Source organism: Sporobolomyces koalae (assembly GCF_050403365.1).
Source record: "Sporobolomyces koalae JCM15063 DNA, S_koalae_JCM15063T_v1_ctg3, whole genome shotgun sequence".
In the NCBI taxonomy this organism is placed as follows: Eukaryota; Fungi; Basidiomycota; class Microbotryomycetes; order Sporidiobolales; family Sporidiobolaceae; genus Sporobolomyces; species Sporobolomyces koalae.
The window spans coordinates 691,268-704,276 of NW_027481768.1; the positions used below are offsets into that span (position 1 = coordinate 691,268).

A 13,009-nucleotide genomic window follows, 5' to 3' on the forward strand; every position below is an offset into this window, starting at 1 on the left:
AATTGCGTTACATTCTAAAGGCTACAGGATCTATGATAGTCTATAGTGGATGAGAAACACCGTCTATCAGCGTGAATCCGGAGAAAATCTAGTTCGTGAGTAACGAGAGGTCTATGCGTTCGATTCGATGCTGTCCTTCTCCTCGATAACGTCGAGGTCTCTCAGCGCCTCGCACCTGCGACCCGGACTTGCAAGCCCCAATTCTTTGCGAATCTCGCCTCGCCGTTCTCCTGGCAATTGCGAGCTGTTGCTCCGACTCCGGCGACGAATTTGAGCGTGATTGAGACGGGAAGATGCGTTTCTGAACACATTGTTCCTCGTGGACGAGTTGCTGGCATCGAGCCAGGGAACCGCAAGCGTCGCGTGCGAGAACGTCGCATCAATCCTGTCGCAGCCGAAGGGGGATCTGTCGTAAGCGCTTGGGGTCGAAAGAGAAAGAGGATGCAAGAGATATTGCGTACGTCTCGAGCGAATGGTTCATCGTCTCTTGCATGAAGAGGTATCCGACAACCACTCCAAGCGCACTGAAACCGCCGTAACTAACCACGTCCGAAGATCCGAACGAAAACATCAGCATGGTGGCGTAACTCGTTAAGAGATGTAAGAGAGTCGAGAGTTCACTCACAGGAAGTAGGGGCCATAAGCTGAAGCGTTGAGGAAGTAAGGCCCGCTGACTGCGACTGCGAAGTTGACGGCTTGATTGCAGCCTTGACCAACAGAACTCGCTGCAGACCGTGTTCGAGAAGGCTGGATTTCGGCGGTGTACCTGAATTGAAAAGCGGGCAAGACGTTCGGTGAGGAGCGCAAACTTCGGTGAGCGAGTACAGGCGAGCGACTCACAACTTTGTGATCAAACTCCAGCCTGATGAGAAGCTGATCGCAAACAGCTTCAAGATCACAAAGCATGATGGTCAGTCTTGTGATTTGGAGGCATAGTGGCTCATTCAAACGCACCTCGATCAAAATGATGACAATCCATTTGCCAACTGGGGTTCGAGCTGCCCCGGACGCATACAACGATCCAAGAAGCTATAGGTATCTGTCAGTACATAATCGCTGATCCTGATGGATCGGAGAGGCGGTACCAAGTGACAAGTGGCAGTTGCGGTGCCACCGACGAGCCAAATTGTGCGTCTTCCGACTCTGAACGACCCGCAAACGATACGCCTCATTAGCACGCGGACGACTTGCACGAGAAGACACGACTCACCGATTGATGTAGAATTGACCAGCGATCGAACAGCAGATCAGGAGGATTCCAGTCACTCCAGAAGCGAGGAAGCTGCTCGTGTTGGCATCAAGTCCAGCTTGCTGAAACAGGAGCGGCGCGAAGAACAAGACAAAGTCGCTGATGACAGATGAAAACGTCAGTGGGATTTTGGCGGGACAAGTCCGCAAAGTCGAGCTCGAGTACGCACATGCCGCTTAGTTGCTGAAAACAGTTCAGTGCAATGCCTAGGAAGGTTCGCTTCCTGACATCCTCCCTCCAAATCGCTCTGAACGCGTCTTTCTGAGATCCTCTGATCGATGATTTTTCGCCGCCTCCCGAGGACTGCAAGAGCTCCCGACGCTCTTCGACGTTTTTGGGGTCGACCAAGTAGTCGAGAACTCGTTCTGCCTCTTCTCGCCTGCCTCGAGTCAACAGCCATCGCGGCGAGTAGGGCAACAAGGGACAGGTAAGGGCGACAAACGTCGAGATGATCGCTTGAAGCATGAATGGCAGACGCCACGAGAAAGAAGAGCGGATGTTGACCGTCCCATAGCAGATGAAGAACCCAGCCGCGATTGCACCTGATTCAGTAACGAGAACGACATCAGTTGCATACGATTTAGGGAATGGGCAGAGCACGTACCCGTGTTGAAGATTTGGTTCATGATCATGAGGCGCCCCCGAAGATGCTTGGGGGAGATCTCGCACCTATAGTTCGATGGCAGTCAGCCAGACTGCACAGCTCAAGGGAAGGGACACAGACTACTACGCACAGGTAGACTCCGACCGCGGACAGGAAGAGCCCTTCGCCGACTCCTGCGATACATCTCGCGGCAATGAGCATGTCGAGGCTGACCGAGGCGACACTCAAGGCCGAGCCAAGTGCAAAGATGGTGCAACCCAACGAGATGGTGTATTTGCGGGAGATCAAGTCGGACAAGTTGCCCGCAAGCAGACCGGTCAATGCAGACGGGACCAGGATGATTGAAACTAGAACGCCTTGCGTGAGCGGATCCAACTGGCCAAAATGAGCGACAAAAGACGGCATTTGCGTGATTGGCGAGATGGAGGCAGTATCAAATCCGAAGAGCTGAGGAGAGTTCGAGACAGGCGTAAGGGGGAAGAAGCGCAAATGCGATGTTAGCGTCCGAGCCCCCTCTGCTTCCAAGCACCTGTCCCGACACTATCGCCAAGTTAGAGCGAATCACTTACCCTGTGCCAGTTCCGGAGCGATATGAGCCGAGTCGAGAAGTTCAGCATAATGTGGCGGTGTACAAAGGTTGAGCGTGGCAACTGACCCTCCAACGAGACAGACCAGGCTAGCGGAGCCGACTACCCTCAACGACTGTTTGCTGACCATGACCATCTGTCGAGTGTGCTCAGCAGAGTGAGAAGAGGCAGAAGAGTGCGCGCGAGTCGGATAAGAAATTTCACGACTCCGCAACACTTCCTCGCTTCGCTTGATTCGAGCCCCTGTCCGCCGCTCAGGATCTCTCAGCGATGTCTGACTCAACACGCCATGTGTCAGGTGTCTCTGAGCGGACAGCCTTGCTCTCCGACTCTACGCCGACGAGCGCGCAGTCGGATCCTTCGGCACACGATGTCGACGACCCGACGCAGATGCCGAAGCGTCGTAGGAACATGATCCTCGTCGCCGTGTGGCTTGGAGTCTTTGTGAGGTCTTTCAGCTTGCTCTCGTGCTGACCCGAGGGAGCCGGCCGGACCGTTCCGACTGACCCGAACCGTTGCCTTGGACAGCTGGGCGCATTGGATGGCACCATCGTCGCGACGCTCATCTCCGATATTTCCTCGTCGTTCCACAAATCCAACCAAGCCGGCTTGCTCGGCACTTCGTATCTCCTCTCGACCGCGACCTTCACGCCGCTGTATGGTCGACTCGCAGATATTGTCGGCAGGCGCGGCGCTCTGCTCGGCGCGCTGTGTCTCTTTACAGCAGGCACCGCACTGTGCGGTCTCGCTCCGTCTATGGAGGTACTTCTCGTAGGGCGCCTTATTGCCGGAATGGGCGGAGGAGGCCTCATGAGTGTCAGTTCGATCGTCGCGAGTGACTTGATTCCCCTCAAACAGCGAGCACTGTTCCAGGTACGCGAGTTCGGCCCGCTATTCTGGTCAAGACTGCCTCTCTTCTGACGTTTTATATGCAGGGTCTCGCAAACTTGTGGTTTGGGGCGGGAAGCGGTCTCGGCGGACCCCTCGGTGGCTTCATCTCGGACCGCTTGGGCTGGAGGACCGCATTCATCGGACAGCTGCCGTTGCTCGTCCTTGCATTTGGCCTCGTATTCCGCAACCTGACCTACAAGACGAAAGGGCAAGGCAAGAGCAAGCGCGAGATGATCAAGCGCATTGACTACTTTGGGAGTCTCACTCTCGTCCTCGGCGTGAGTGACCTAGCTCTAAGCCACCCTAGCCGAGCGTAATCGTCTGATCAAATTGTGCCCAAACAGCTGGGCTCGCTCCTCTTTGCTCTCTCGCTCAAGAACGACCGCAACGAACCATGGCACAGTCCCTATGTCTGGGTTCCGCTCATCGTGTTCGTCGTGTCAACAATCGCGTTTGTGCTCGTCGAAGCGTTCTACTCGCCCGAGCCTGTGATGCCTCTTCGGTGCGCGATATTTCGAACCGTCGTTCCCGCCTACAGAGACTGATCTCTGACCTCTATCAGCATTCTGCGAGATCGTAACGGCTTGTTCGTTGGCCTCATCAACTTCACCGTCTCCTTCGTATCTTTCTCGATCCTCTACTTTTACCCGCAATTCTTCGAGATTGTGCAGCAAAAGTCGGCTTCGCAAGCTGGCGCGCACTTGCTGCCCAATTCGATCGCACTATCAATTGGATCTCTCTTTGCCGGATACGTGAGCCTCTCTCTGCAGTCTATTGAGCTCACGACTCATCGCTGACGGTCGTGTCGGCTCTAGATCATTCGGAAGACTGGCAAATACTACTGGTTGATCGTTGTAACTTCGTTCTTCCCGATCATTGCCCTCTTCAGCTTCATCTTCCTCGACGAAACTTCTGGGTTCGTACACTCGTGGCTCGCCATCTTGCCGAGCGGATTCGGATTCGCCAGTGTCATTACTGCCGCACTGAGTGAGTCGCCCCATCTTTCACGCATCTAACCTAGCGTCTGGCGCTGATTGCTTTACTGCCCATGTAGTTGCGATCATCGCATCTGTCGATCGAGCCGACATGGCCACCGCGACGGGCTTGACGTACTTGTTTAGGTACGTGGGTCAAGTTGTCGGGGTCGCTTCAAGCGCTTCCTTGCTGCAAGCGGTCCTCAACGTCGAGCTCCACAAGCGCTTCACCGGCGCCGGAGCACGCAAGGTACGCTTTACTCTCTGGTCTCTGCCTCGATTGAAAGCTCATGGCAATCGGAATGCGGATTCAGCTCATCGACAAGATTCGACACCAGTCGACAATCATTCCTTCCCTCTCTCACCACGACCAGTCTCTCGCGCGCGCCTCTTACCTCGTCGCGTTGCGGAGTGTGTTCGTGCTCAACTTGGGGGTTGCAGTGTTGTGCTTCTTGACGAGTCTGCCTATTCGCGAGTACAAGCTCCCGAACACGTTCGAAGAAGAGGAACGGCAGAGACTCGAGCGCGAGCGGGAACGAGATGCGAGGGGTTCAGGTGGTGTCGAGGGAACAGCAGAACGAGCGTAACCTTGGACAAGTCAAAGCGGCGAGATTTTAGCCTTAAAAATCGAGTTTTGATCTGAATTTCCATATCCCTCCCCTTGCAAACTGCGCTTGCTTTCAGATCTAGATATCTAGATAGCCCTAGGATCGAGGAGAGTGAGAGAGATGAGTCCATTCGCGTGCGCGCGTGAAACACGCAACATCTGATTCAGGCTTCAGCTCCACTTTGCTGCTCGTCCACACTATACTGTGAGTCACTCGATCCCGTTCACACACGATGCTAGGAACCGCTCCTGACGCGTTCGCACGGATCCGGTCTCGACTGACACCTTCCTTGGTGTCTTGATCTTGCTACCGGAAAAAAACGCAGTCGCGATGGGTATCGATCTTCAGCTCTTGCAAGACAACAAAGGTGGCAACATCGCTGGCGTGATCGCCTCGCAGAAGAAGCGATGCGCTCCCGAATCTCTCGTTGAGGACGTGTTGAGTCAATACAACGAATGGGTCAAGAGTCCGTCTGAGCCCCTGTACCTCGGTCGATCCACCCAGCGCTCACATGTCCGTGGTGTACAGCTGCTTTCCAGGAGCAACAGCTCAAGAAGCAGGTCAACGCCCTTCAGAAGGAGATCGGTATGAAGATGAAGGCAAGTTTCCACTCCCTGTTAACACTGTCTCTCTAGGCGACGAGACTGACTCGTAGAGAGAGCATCCTGTAGGCCAAGGAGAACGCCGACGAGCTCAAGGAGAAGAAGGCAGGCTTGGACAAGGAGATTGCAGCGATTGGCGCCAAGGCGATTGAGCAAGAGACGGCCATGCGCAAGAAGGCAGGCTCGATCGGCAACATTGTTCACGAGAGTGTTCCCGTTAGCAGTACCGAAGTGAGCTATTTGCCCTCGCCCTTTGCGCATCCTGAACTCGAGAAATGCTGATTCGATTTTTCGCTTCAACTCTCAGGATGACAACAAGGTCGAGCGAACCTTTTTCCCGAAAGACCCCAACGGAGACTCTGCTCCTCCCGTCAAGGGCGGAGGACTGCACATGAAGGAAGGAATTCTCTCGCACCACGAGGTCATGCACCGATTAGACATCCTCGAGATGGAGCGAGGCAAGTCCGCCATCACCCTGCTCGATCATGCTCTCGGAACTGATGTGGGCCCACGTACTGCTTAGGTGCCAAGGTTGCCGGTCACCGTGGATTCTACCTCACGGGCGACGGTGTCGACCTAAACCAGGCCATGATCTCGTACGGTCTTGACTTCCTCCGCGACAAGGGCTTCAAGAAGGTGCAGCCTCCGTTCTTCATGAACAAGGCCATGATGGGCAAGACTGCCCAGCTCGAAGAATTCGACGAAGCGCTGTACAAGGTGAGGACCCCGCTTCTTCGACGCCTGTTGCACCCGACTTCTGCCGGCTGAACCTGTGATCATATCGATTCCAGCTCGAAGGATCGAACGAGGACACCGAGAAGTACTTGATTGCCACCTCTGAACAACCCATCTCTGCCCTTCACGCGGACGAATGGTTCGACCAACCCAACGAACAGCTCCCCGTCAAGTACGCAGGATACTCGACTTGCTTCCGAAAAGAAGCCGGCTCTTCCGGTCGTGATGTTCTCGGTATCTTCCGAGTGCACCAGTTCGAGAAGGTTGAGCAGGTCAGTCGCCGGATTCTCGTACGCAATCGTCTGTTCCGCATTGACACCCTCGTGCTCAGTTCTGCATCACGGACCCTTCATCGTCGTGGGAGATGTTTGATCACATGATCGCCAACTCGGAGGCATTCTACCAATCCCTTGGACTGCCTTACCAGCTCATCTCGATCGTTTCGGGTGCCCTCAACAACGCCGCCGCAAAGAAGTACGACCTCGAAGCGTGGTTCCCTCACCAGGGAGAGTACAAGGAACTCGTCTCGGTGTCCAACTGCACCGACTACCGTGAGTTGCTTTCATCCCATTTCTTGCCTGCTTTTCCTGGTAAGCACGCACTAAATGATCGCGTCCCTGATCACTGCAGAATCCCGAGCACTCGAGATCCGATGCGGTGTCAAAAAGCAGGGTGACACGAAGAAGGTGTATGTTCACATGCTGAACGGTACTCTGTGTGCGACCGAGCGTGCCCTCTGCTGCATCGTCGAGAACTACCAGACTCCCGAAGTGAGTGGTCGACTCCTCCTTTTGAATTCTTCAGCAGAACGCGGCTGATGCGCTCAATCGTCTGTGCAGGGTGTCATCATTCCCGAACCTCTCCGAAAATACATGCAAGGTCGCGAGTTCCTTCCCTACGTGCGGGAACTGCCGACAACCAACGCCAAGAAGGAATCGAAGAAGAAGCACTAGACTGAATGCTCGATTAGATTGTTTCCGTTCTTGGGTTCTTCTGGTGGTGCAAATCATATGAGGTAGCTTAGTATGATCGGCCAAAGCGGCTACTGTTCTAATTGTAACGAGAGGATCCTCATTTCGGGCCGAAGCACGACAAAAAGTCCGGTGCGAGGTGTTTCGTCCCCTGCAGCTTGTGGTTTCTGTCTTGATGAGGGCGCACATGACTCCGTACGGCTGAACCAACTCGCGCGACCTCGCGACTATGCCGTCTGGACGCAGTGTGTGGGGCCGCACGAGTCGACGCACAGACCTGGAAATCAGGTCTTGATCACCGCTAGACGCAGCTACAGCGGTGATCGGCTTCAGGCATTCGCATGTCTTGACTTCGATCGGACAGGGGCCAGAGCGGAATGGCCGAAGCTAAGTGTAACAGAAGAGCTTCTCGCCCCACGACAATCCTGGTCCTCCTTCCTCTTCCGCACTTGTGAAGTACTTGCGCCTCACAAGCGCCGTCAAATCGAACACACTAGTGTAGCTCGAGCGGAGCAAAGTACCATTTCGGCGACAAGCCCGAACATTCGAAAAAGAAGGAGCAAAAAAAAGTCCCCGATTCACCACTGCCCCACTTCGAGGTTAGCCTCCGTACTCGTGCTCTCTCCGCTCTCTGCTATCAACTCCATCTCTTATTTCCCATCCATCTTACGCCACGAAAGGATGCTCGTCAAGACAGTCGCATTTGCTACTCTGCTCGGTTCTCTCGCTCGTGCGGCGGTAGGTGCTTGCGCCTGTCAAACATCGACTCCCATGAATACTTTGCTTATGGTCGCATGAGCTCAATGTAGCCCCTCGATCCGCAATCTTCGATCCGCAAGCGAGCCACCTGCCCGACTGACTCTGGCAACATTGGCACTTTCTCGCAACCGTGCTCGACGTACGCTTCAGCCGTCACATGTCCGAACGGAATCCAAGGCAAAGCGGGAGGGATCGTGCTGCTCGTACACGGTACCGGTTCGACCGGTGCCGAAAGTTGGGCGCAAGGTCCTTACGTGCTCGAGTTGCCGAGTGCGGGACCTGGGTACGATGTGTGTTACGTCGATTTGCCCGGTAGGAGTATTGGCGACGCTCAGGTCTCGAGCGAATACGTCGCGTACAACATCAAGGACTTGGCGGCAAAATCCGCCACGGGTCAAGTCTCGCTCATTTCGCACAGTCAAGGTGGTCTCGTCAGTCGACATTCCCTTGCTATTCATCGACCATCTCGTTCTCGGTAAGGGTTCGTATACTGATTCATGTGGTGTCACGATACGGGAAACAGAACGTTCAATGGGCTGTTGACTTTTGGCCGAGTTATCGATCGCTCGTGCACGCATTCGTCGGTCTTGCTCCCGACTTTCACGGTGAGCACCTCTGCTCTGTTGTCGTCAAGCTTTGCCTCTTGTGAGAATTGCGCATCTGGTTACTCAACACGCGATGTAACAGGCACGGCCGAAGGCCCTCTCGCATGCACTCTGGAAGACGTGTCGAGTGTCGGACAAGGATGCAACCCGAGTGTGATTCAACAGACGGTTGGTTCGCACTTCCTTGCGGCGATCAATACAAAAGCGAACCAAGCGCTCGTGCCTACCGTGAGTACTAAAATCTTCTTGCCAGGTCGTTCTCGAGCAAAAGGTTTTGACCGTTTCAGCATCTGTTGCATGGTGCAGACTTCGCTCTACACTCATTACGACGACATCATCCAACCTGAAGTGCTCGTGCCGGCTACGAGCCGATTGAACGGAGCGAGTGTGCACGCGATGCAAGATTTGGACGTTTGTGGACCGGGATACATTGCCGATCATTTCGTGAGCGCGCTCTTCACGAGGCGAGAATGTTTGTTGGGTACCCTCAAACTGACTCAAAGGCGGGTGTTTGCAGACCATGATCGTGTCGTCGGCGGCCTACGCCCTCGCTCTCGACGCGTTGACCCACAATGGGTACGCCGATCCGGCACGAGTCAGCAAAGCTGCGTGTTTCTGGGCTTTGACAGATGTTGTCGTGCTCAACGACTTTAACCGCACGGTCGCATTCGTCGAGAGTGCCGTGAACGATGTCCAGTAGGTTCTCAGTAGCTCGGCGCAGAATCGATCTGTTCGCAAAGCTGATGAGGCTGTTCTTTTTTCAAAGGGCGTTGTCGTTTGGACCCAAAGTCAAGACGGAGCCGTTGCTCATGCCGTACGTCTGCGCGTCGGGATCGGCTTCGAGCTATTGCGCAAGTTCGTAGCGGCTGAGATTTCAGTCGTCCGTGACGTCTCGTTGGGCCTTAATAGAGCGTTGTTGGAGTTCTGGAAATCCCCCCAAAGCCTTTTGCGAGTGTATTGTAAATGTATTGAAGGTTATCAGAATGACGAGTTTGCGCGGGCGTTGTCAGAGGCTGGACGTCGAGAAGGAAGCGACCTGATAGTCTAGCGAGTGCGGTAGTACTAGTGCGAGAGAAGGTGAAGAAGGTGAGAGGGGTTCGGCATGCGATGTGGGATCCTCGCCTTTCATCTTGCTCTCGTCGTCCATCTCTGCCGCTCGACCGTGCTCTGTTCAAGTACAGTCCAGGTCACGTTTGGATTGAGAAAGCCATTCGCACGCGTCTCCCCGACGAGTCACTCGACCTCGACTTTCGGTCCCTCGATCTGTCTGCCCGATCCAGCTCCACCACGACCAAATTGCGACCATGGCTGCCGCTACACTGCCGAAACGGATCATCAAGGTACGGGAAAATCTCCTCACTTGGTTCAACGTTGCGGGGCAGCAAGGAAAGAGCTCTCGGCTGTGCACCACGATATGACGCCTCACTCTTGTCTACGGTGCATGTCGAGTCTGCGCTCCAAGGAGGTTCACTGAAGAGTGATTGACTGTTGATGAATCTGGTCCTGACTCTCGTTCCTTTGCGACTGACGGATTACAGGAGACTCAACGCCTCGTCGCCGATTCTCCTCCCGGTATCTCGGCGATCCCGCACGATGACAATTTGAGGTACTTTGACGTACTCATCTCGGGACCGAATGAATCCCCTTTCGAAGGTAAGAGAGAGAAACAGAAAGAGAAACTCTCTGCTATAGTCTTGTTTGCTTGACGTGATGGATTGAATGATTATTCTCCTGCCCTTCCCTAGGTGGCGTGTTCAAACTCGAATTGTTCTTGCCCGAAGACTACCCAATGGCGCCACCAAAAGTTCGATTCTTGACAAAAATCTATCACCCCAACATTGGTAAACAATCCACACACCTCTTCTGTCAGTCACTTTGAAATCGGTTTCTCACACTCTCTGTACGAACCCTTGCGTGTGCGCAGACAAATTGGGTCGAATCTGTCTCGACATTTTGAAGGACAAGTGGTCTCCGGCCCTCCAGATTCGTACCGTCTTGCTCTCGATTCAAGCCCTCCTCTCTGCTCCTAATCCCGCAAGTCGCAATCTCAATTTCTTCTCCTCAAAAGGAATGCTCTCTCGCAGGAACTAACCTTTTTTTTTTTTTTTTTTTTCTTCTTTCTTTCTTGCTCTGTCTCGGTGTGTATGTGTGTCGCGAAAATCGACAGGATGATCCTTTGGCAAACGATGTTGCTGCACACTGGAAAGAGAACGAGCAAGACGCACAACGGGTATCGAGGGAATGGACTCTCAAGTTTGCCAAATAGAAAGAAAGCATCCAAACAAACAACCACTCTCTTTCTCTTTCTCTCCGTTTCTATATCCTCTCCCGTGTTTTCTGATTTGCGTCTTTTCTTTTCAATGAGGGGGTATTTTCTCCTTTTGCCCTGACTTGAATATTCAGTGTTTCGAAATGTCTCGATGTTAAAAATTGTACTGGTTTCTCCTCTTTGTTCCCTTCTCTCTTGTGGCCGAGAAGGGGATGATGAACGACAAAGAAGAGTGTCTCTCCCAAAGTATGAACCGGGGTCCAAGGGATTCCGAGAAGAAAGAAGCGCGTCGATGCGTATGCGACAAAGCAGTGGAGAGAGAAAAAAGGAACGAGGTTTTACGGGAAAAAAAAGAAAATATTCCCCAAGAAGCCAAAAACTGAAAACCAACACACGAACACACAGAGAAAGAGAGAGAGTAATGGAGACCCGATAATCTATTGCTTCTTGCCAGTTCGTGCCGAATCGTAGTTCTAATTTTCGGCATTCCCAGAAATTTCGTCAGTTTCTCGAGTCGAAAAAAATAATCGTGCGAGAAAGGGGGAAAAAAGTCGGAAGAGGGAAACTCACTTGAACGAACCAATCGACCGATTCTTGCAGTGCAGTTTCAAACGGAGTGAATTCAAACTCGGGCAAGTACTTGACGAGTTTCTCGTTCGAAGCCGTCTTCTTGTACTGTCCATCTGCTTTCGAAGAGTCCCACTGGGTTAAAAAAAAAAAAAACGAGGGATTGAGCGTGAGCTTCTCTTGAATCAATCTTGAGTTTTTGGTTTTTTTAAGAATTTACGGTAACTTGTCCCTGGAATCCGACCGATTTGACAATCGCTTCGGCAACTTGTTTGATCGTGATCTCGTCCTTTTCTCCAACTGTTGGAATGAAACGATGTACGAGGTCGAGGATCAGACTTCTTGTGACGGACGGGCGAAAAGACAAAAAGAGGGAGAAAGAAGGCAACTTGCCCGACAGGATGATGGGGTCAATCTCGGGGTACTCTTTGAGTTGCCAGATGAACAACTTTGCGAGATCTCGCGAGTAGATGAATTGACGCAAAGGAGTTCCCGATCCCGAGACGGTGAATGGAGTTCCGTTCTCTGAATAATATAAAAAACCGGAAATCGTTTAGGGGCGATTGATTCTGTAAAGAAGGTTGTTGGAGACGTACGTTTCGCGAGAAGGCACTTGTGTACGAGACCGGGAATCACGTGCGAGTCTTCGAGGTCGTAGTTGTCGTGAGGACCAAAGATGTTGGTCGGGATGGCCGAAGTAAAGTTGCAGCCAAACTCTTCGTTGTAGGCGCTGCGAGTAGTGAAAGATGTGTCAGATCTAGACTCCAGGATCCGTACCGCTCTGGAAAGTGAAACGTACTGGTTGTAAACGTCGACGAGGCGTTTGCCATGCGCGTACCCAAAGTTCGATTCGTGAGGAGGACCCAAGTGAACGTGCGATTCGTCAATCGGGTACGACACCTTGTCCGGGAACACGCACGTCGAGAGGCACGAGATGAGTTTTTGAACCTGCAAGCACCAACAATTTTAGAGTCTTTCGTACTATACATGCGAGCGATCTGGGGACAGTTGAAACTGACATTGTGTTCCTTCGAGGCCCACATGACGTTGTCGTTGATCAAGCAGTTGTCGCGCAGGAACGTGAGCTTGTACTTCATGTTCTTGAAGAGGCCACCGACGAGGGCGGCGAGGTGGATCACGTGCGTGGGCTTGTACTTGTCAAAGATGGCCATGGTCTGCTTGAGATCTCTGGTTGTTTTCGGCACATACGAGAAACACTGTCAGCTGTCAGTATGCAAGGAATGGGGAAGGAGGGTTTGAGCGCGTACCGGAGGTCTCCATCCTTGGACGAGAGGAACACCCATTTGTCGTCCTCGGCAAACTTGCCAAAGCGGGAACCGACCGTTTCATGGTTGATCGTGTAGTCGATCGCGGATCCGACGAGACCTGACGGGTGCGAATGAGACCAGGCGCGTGCAGACACAAAAGGACGAGAGTATCAGCATCACGTGTCACGCTCGAGCAGGCACGGCTTGAGCATGACTTGCCCGTTCCTCCGGTGACTAGGATCGTGTTGGGCATGTTGGAATCGGACGCAGGCGAGACGAGTCGAGTGAGTGAGGAGAGAGGCGAGGTTCAACCAAGTCAG

The 13,009-nt window shown here is 53.2% G+C and overlaps 6 protein-coding genes across 6 annotated transcripts; 4 read left to right on the plus strand and 2 right to left on the minus strand.

The window, feature by feature from the left end:
• Window positions 1-111: 111 nt before the first annotated feature.
• JCM15063_005174 (uncharacterized protein) lies at window positions 112-2,470 on the minus strand (the record flags this gene model as incomplete). Its single annotated transcript, XM_076676277.1, has 11 exons — window positions 112-385; window positions 462-539; window positions 626-766; window positions 841-887; window positions 955-1,029; window positions 1,086-1,143; window positions 1,211-1,348; window positions 1,419-1,791; window positions 1,854-1,918; window positions 1,984-2,300; window positions 2,423-2,470. 11 exons carry the CDS (start codon window positions 2,468-2,470, stop codon window positions 112-114), a joined length of 1,614 nt encoding a protein of 537 aa, XP_076536815.1.
• A 240-nt stretch (window positions 2,471-2,710) lies between these two features.
• JCM15063_005175 (uncharacterized protein) lies at window positions 2,711-4,892 on the plus strand (the record flags this gene model as incomplete). Its single annotated transcript, XM_076676278.1, has 8 exons — window positions 2,711-2,884; window positions 2,969-3,313; window positions 3,376-3,609; window positions 3,676-3,833; window positions 3,894-4,083; window positions 4,147-4,318; window positions 4,386-4,555; window positions 4,620-4,892. 8 exons carry the CDS (start codon window positions 2,711-2,713, stop codon window positions 4,890-4,892), a joined length of 1,716 nt encoding a protein of 571 aa, XP_076536816.1.
• A 351-nt stretch (window positions 4,893-5,243) lies between these two features.
• SES1 (serine--tRNA ligase SES1) lies at window positions 5,244-7,203 on the plus strand (the record flags this gene model as incomplete). Its single annotated transcript, XM_076676279.1, has 9 exons — window positions 5,244-5,379; window positions 5,442-5,473; window positions 5,585-5,746; window positions 5,823-5,973; window positions 6,039-6,232; window positions 6,307-6,522; window positions 6,582-6,801; window positions 6,881-7,020; window positions 7,090-7,203. The coding sequence occupies 9 exons, from the start codon at window positions 5,244-5,246 to the stop codon at window positions 7,201-7,203; spliced, it is 1,365 nt and encodes a 454-aa protein (XP_076536817.1).
• Window positions 7,204-7,902: 699 nt separating this feature from the next.
• Window positions 7,903-9,448, plus strand: JCM15063_005177 (esterase/lipase family protein; the record flags this gene model as incomplete). The annotated part of the gene is made up of 7 exons (XM_076676280.1): window positions 7,903-7,959; window positions 8,031-8,411; window positions 8,504-8,585; window positions 8,668-8,813; window positions 8,892-9,029; window positions 9,103-9,281; window positions 9,352-9,448. The coding sequence occupies 7 exons, from the start codon at window positions 7,903-7,905 to the stop codon at window positions 9,446-9,448; spliced, it is 1,080 nt and encodes a 359-aa protein (XP_076536818.1).
• A 441-nt stretch (window positions 9,449-9,889) lies between these two features.
• Window positions 9,890-10,851, plus strand: UBC13 (E2 ubiquitin-conjugating protein UBC13; the record flags this gene model as incomplete). The annotated part of the gene is made up of 5 exons (XM_076676281.1): window positions 9,890-9,925; window positions 10,124-10,238; window positions 10,331-10,426; window positions 10,510-10,619; window positions 10,753-10,851. 5 exons carry the CDS (start codon window positions 9,890-9,892, stop codon window positions 10,849-10,851), a joined length of 456 nt encoding a protein of 151 aa, XP_076536819.1.
• Window positions 10,852-11,291: 440 nt separating this feature from the next.
• JCM15063_005179 (uncharacterized protein) lies at window positions 11,292-12,942 on the minus strand (the record flags this gene model as incomplete). The annotated part of the gene is made up of 9 exons (XM_076676282.1): window positions 11,292-11,327; window positions 11,425-11,556; window positions 11,642-11,721; window positions 11,815-11,946; window positions 12,018-12,151; window positions 12,221-12,369; window positions 12,441-12,609; window positions 12,690-12,807; window positions 12,909-12,942. 9 exons carry the CDS (start codon window positions 12,940-12,942, stop codon window positions 11,292-11,294), a joined length of 984 nt encoding a protein of 327 aa, XP_076536820.1.
• Between the last annotated feature and the right edge of the window lie 67 nt (window positions 12,943-13,009).